This window comes from Neophocaena asiaeorientalis, unplaced genomic scaffold (genome assembly GCF_003031525.2).
Source record: "Neophocaena asiaeorientalis asiaeorientalis breed wild unplaced genomic scaffold, Neophocaena_asiaeorientalis_V1.1 scaffold78, whole genome shotgun sequence".
Classification (NCBI taxonomy): domain Eukaryota; kingdom Metazoa; phylum Chordata; class Mammalia; order Artiodactyla; family Phocoenidae; genus Neophocaena; species Neophocaena asiaeorientalis.
In genome coordinates, this window is record NW_020175018.1 from 14,878,258 (window position 1) to 14,883,251 (window position 4,994).

The 4,994-nt window shown below is 51.4% G+C and overlaps 1 protein-coding gene across 1 annotated transcript in view; it reads left to right on the top strand.

Annotated features, from left to right (window-relative positions):
- The window catches only part of PRDM12 (PR/SET domain 12), a 13,270-nt gene extending 13,200 nt beyond the window's left edge, over positions 1-70 (top strand). The window contains exon 6 of the mRNA XM_024762220.1: positions 67-70. Within this exon, the coding sequence (XP_024617988.1) occupies positions 67-70 (4 nt within the window). The remainder of the gene's footprint in view (positions 1-66) is intronic.
- Positions 71-4,994: the final 4,924 nt, after the last annotated feature.

A 4,994-nucleotide genomic window follows, 5' to 3' on the forward strand; every position in this document is an offset into this window, starting at 1 on the left:
CGGGCCGGCGCTGTAGGTGCGCCCAGAAATGACGCCCAGGCATACACTCTTCGCCCCCTTTCGCAGATGAGGACACTGAGAGGCGACGTCCTTTTCGCGGGTCGCGCAGCTGGTGCAGCTACTCGGCCGCCTCCTCTTCAGGGGATCCCCATGCTCGGCCTCACCCCTGAGTCTCCCTTCTCTTGTGGAGTCGGCTGTCCAGGCTGATAGCCCCCTGGTGGGTGCCAGGAGAGGGGACCGAAAGTCTCCGAGGGCCCTCAGCGGGGAAAGGAGGCCCTCACCACCCCCACAGACAGCTGCGTGTTGGGATGGAGCTCCCTGTCCCCCTGTGGGCAGCGGGCCCGGGCACTGCACGCATCCGTCTCCTCCTCCCGCCTCTGAGACTGGTATCTTGCAATGTCAGAGCTCAAGGACGCGACCTTGAGATTTGGGGACTGAAGGGGTTCAGGGGCAGCCAGAAGAGGCCGGAGAGACCTGCCCTTCCCTGCCAGCGGGCCCTTCTCTCCTTCGGGCCACCTTCCCCCGAAAGTCGGCTCCTTGGGGATGGACGAGGCACAAATGTGCCAGGTACGCTGAGAATGGAGGCACAACGGAAATCCACTATGGGGACCCCGGGAAAGGCCCAGCCCTTCTTTGGGCCTCCGTTTACCATTTCCCTGTCTGTAAAATGAGAGAGTTGGACCAATGCCTCCTCCCCTTCAGCCCTGACATCAAGCTTGGGAAGAGGAAGTTTCCCGCCCCTGCTCGCCACTCTCCGACCCGAGGAGGCCAAGACTGGCTTCTCAGCCCGGAAAGCATCTCCGAGCTGTGCGGGATCCCGGGAGGTTCCGCCCTTGTTCTGGCCCAAGTTTCCCCAAGCTCCGGCCGTGGGCGCCCTCTGGTGTCGCCTTTCCCACCTTGCAGTCATTTACTAGAATTCCTGTAGGGCGTTTTGTAAAATAAACTATTATGATATTAATGAAAAGTACAAAATGTATAGAATTTTCAAAAACTTGTGTTCTACTTCCAGAAAATGGTCACTTTAACTTTGTAAATATTTATCTAAAATGATATTTACGAAACTGTGATATATATTATTTGATTGTATATGTACAACTGTAAATACATTTGTACCTCTCTTGTATTCTAAAATAAAAATTACTTGGAACATTTATCACTTAGCATCTGAATGGATTGACGCTTTTGTCTGCATGAAAAGGAAATATGGAAAAGGAAAAGGAAATATGGAAAAGGAAAAATGTCTAGAAGTTGGAGAGGGGGCAGGAAGAGTTGTTCCACTTACCTTTTTTTGTTTGTTTGTTTTTTTGCGGTACGCAGGCCTCTCACTGTTGTGGCCTCTTCCGTTGCGGAGCACAGGATCCAGACGCGCAGGCTCAGCGTCCATGGCTCACAGGCCCAGCCGCTCTGCGGCATGTGGGATCTTCCCGGACCGGGGCACGAACCCGTGTCCCCTGCATCGGCAGGCGGACTCTCAACCACTGCGCCACCAGGGAAGCCCCACTTACTGGTTTTGAAAGTCACCTTTGGCACAACTGGGTGTCAGCTCCCAGAGAGATGACCACAGCACAGAGCAATCAGAAATCTCCCAAGGGGCTGGCAGATTCCTCATGGTTTCCAGCTGACTCTCAAATATCAGTGTCTTGCTTTGTTACTGCCCCCAAATCTTTACTTACTTTTTTTTTTTTTTTCATTTTCATGGACAACTTGAGGAATCTAAGCAGCCAGTGTGGGTGGACCATGATGGGCGCCAAGTGCACTCCCAAAGCCTAGAATTTCCAAATGCTCTGGGCACCCATTTCCAGACCCTCCTTGAGGAAGACCAAAGAGCAAGGAGGCCATCAATGTAGGGCCAGGCCCTGGCTCTCCTCTCCAGGACCTCCTGACTAGGAGGAGGTGTACAAACTGGGAAGTGTGAGTTCTCACCTGTGCTCCGGCATGTAAGGCTGTGAGGCTGTCACCCTTCCAACCCACTGACATCCCTCAGGCACACCTCTCTGTGCACCCTCGTCTAGCTGTACACACACACACACACACACACACACACACACACACACACCCCTGAAGACACTGGAATTCACACTTGTACACACAGACCATCCCCGTTTGGAGCTTCGGGTATTCCCAAAGACCGCATACTTTGGGGGACTGGTCTTGCACCCTGGCAGATGGGGGCACAGGCAGAGATGTACACTTGATGTGTTCACTGGTAGGTCCCATCTAGGGTCTGGGGTTTCCTCCTTGGGCTAGTGGGGGATGTCACCCTTTGTACTACCCCTCCTCCCATTACACATCTTGCCTCTCCTTTGATTCTTCACCATGAGGCTTCAGATGCCTCTGGTGGCCCCCGGCCTTACCCTTCTCTCACTGCAGTGCAGGTGTCAGACTTCAGAGAAGTCAGTGGGGCCCTTGATCAAAAATCTAAATGGCTCTCTGTAGGTAATTCTGTGAAGTTTCAGCTACAATTCACAGGGCCGCAGCGCGGGCTCCAGAACCCACCTGGTGGCAGCAGGCTGTAATTGCAGACGAAAGTGCATGTGCTCTGCTGGCTGCTGACCTGTTTCTCCTCCAGAAGTGTGCGGGCGCTGGAGATGCTAGGATGAGCAGATAGGAATCATCATTCTGAAGAATTGCACGCTGGTGGGAGGCCTGGTACTCAAAGCCTAATCTACCTTGCTCCCATTCCTAGAAGAGGCTTCGGGCCCCTTTCCCAAGAGTGCACGCCCCCTTCTCCCCACAAAGGCATGCAAACACAGTCACAGTCATTTTGGGGTTTAGAGATTTACATGCGTGCTTTCCAGGAATCCTCCCCGTGAACCCATGAGCTTGGTACTCTTTTTTCTTGTTTCTCCCCCATGCTCTATTAAAGTCCATTTGAAGTATGAGAAAACTGTGGCAGAGAGGAAGTCATTTGCCCGTGTCACTCAGCCAATGAGTGGCAGAGCAGGTTTCGCCATGGCAACTGACCTTAGAAGCCATGTTCATGACCAGCCGGCCACACCACCTCCCAGTCAGCCTGCAGATTCGGCCAGAAGGGCTTGCTGCGTATCCCATAGGGATGCAGTGTAGACCAGCACTGTAAATTGTCCTTGTAGATTTCAACCTTGCAAAACTCACTTATTCATTCTCGTAGGTTTTTGGGGTAGATTCCTTAGGACTTCTATGTACACGATCAGGTTGTCTGTGAATAAAGGCAGTTTTATGTCTTCCTTTTCAATCAAGATGCCTTTTATGCCTTTTTTATTGCATGGTTCAGGACCTCCAGGTGTAGAGGATTCTAGATAGAGGCCACTGGTCTGTGTTTGAAACCCTGCTCGGCCATTCACTAGCTGTGTGACCTTGGGCAAGTCAATTAATGGCTCTGTGTCTCAAGTTCCTCAAATGAAAAATGGGCTGATACTTAGCTCCTCGGGATACTGTGAGGATTAAGTGGGATAATATAAATAAATGAATAAAGTACATGGCTTGGTATCTGGCACGTAGTAAGTGCTCAATAAATGGGAGATGCTGTTAGCATATGGATGCCTTTGGTGGGTAAGAAGGGTTGTAGCTGCTTCTATCACCTACCTCACTGGACATCCCCCAGAGGGCATCTAAGGCAGCTGTCCATCTCCTCTTCTCCTGCCCTCTCCTATAGCCATTATCCTCAGATCCCTTGAAGTGGAAGAACAGATATCCTAAACTTTCAGCTTCCTTCCCACCTTGGATCTGGTCTGCTGGGATGTGTGACCGTGAGGGGTGGGAAAGGTTATGGATGGTGGCTGGTTAGCACCCATCCTGACTGCTTCCTACAACATGGCTGCCTCAGGGAAGTCAGACGTCGTGCATGTTGTCTCAGGGCTTCAGGGGCAGGTGTTTGCAGGAGAACCAGGTGGAAGCTGCATGGTCTATTCTGACCGGTCCTTGGAGTCCCGTAGAGGCACTTCTGACATGCGCTAGCTATCGAAGCAGTCCCAAGCCTGCCCAGATGCAAGAGGCACTGACTGCACTTCTTAATTGAAGACTTAGCAAAAATTCTGTGGGCATGTTTAAAAACTGCCACAGACATCAAGGCTATTTCTATGTTTTCAGGAGAAGGCAATACCTTGATAAGGGTCCTTGGGCAGAAATCTTTGTGCACATCTCCGAATAGAAATTTTCTGAAGAAAAAAAAAAAAGGGAATTCCCTGGTAGTCCAGTGGTTAGGACTCCATGCTTCCACTGCCAGGGGCACGGGTTCGATCTCCGGTTAAGGAACTAAGATCCCACTAAGCCGCAGTTACTTTTACCATTTCATGGAACACAGGTGAAGCCAGTGGGTAGATCAGGATCGGGCAAGAGCTCAGGGCCAGAGGGTTCCTGCTGCCTCTGTTTTCACACTTTTCAAGATTTCCTTGTTGTTTACTTTCACTTGAAGTTCATCTGTCCCTCTCAACCCACTCCCCAGTGTCAGTAGTTCCTTTCCTTCAAGGCTCACTCATCTGCCTGCCACTGCTGTCAGGAGGCCTTTTCTGTCCTCCTGCCCCTGCCCTCCCCCCCCACCATCCCTGAGCTCCTGACAGAGCACCTTGTTGCCTGGGGCAGAAAATGCTCCAGAAATGCTTGCCGAATAAGTTTATTCATTCGTTCCGCAAACATTTATTGAGTGTTGTTCTAAGGGTACCCGGGATTTGTTTTAATCAAGTATGGTAAGACATGCAAACATGGAAATGACTGTCCTGAAGGGAGAAGTTCATCATACTTAAGATTGCCTAGAAACAGGAGGCATGGCACACCACGCAGAGCCACATGGGGAAGAACATGGGGGGCCGATCAGAAGGCAGCGGGAATGAGGAGAAAATGTGGGAAAGAGCATTTGCTAGGGTTTGCAAAAGGAAGGAGCAGGGGAAGCAGGTTTAGGATTGGCTGGTTTGAATAATCTCAGTAGGCTCTGAGGCACAGGGCCTGTCCCTAGTTGTCTGCTACGGGGCCCTGGGGGGATTAGGGCAGGCGCATAGGGGTCCAGAGTCTGAGAGCCC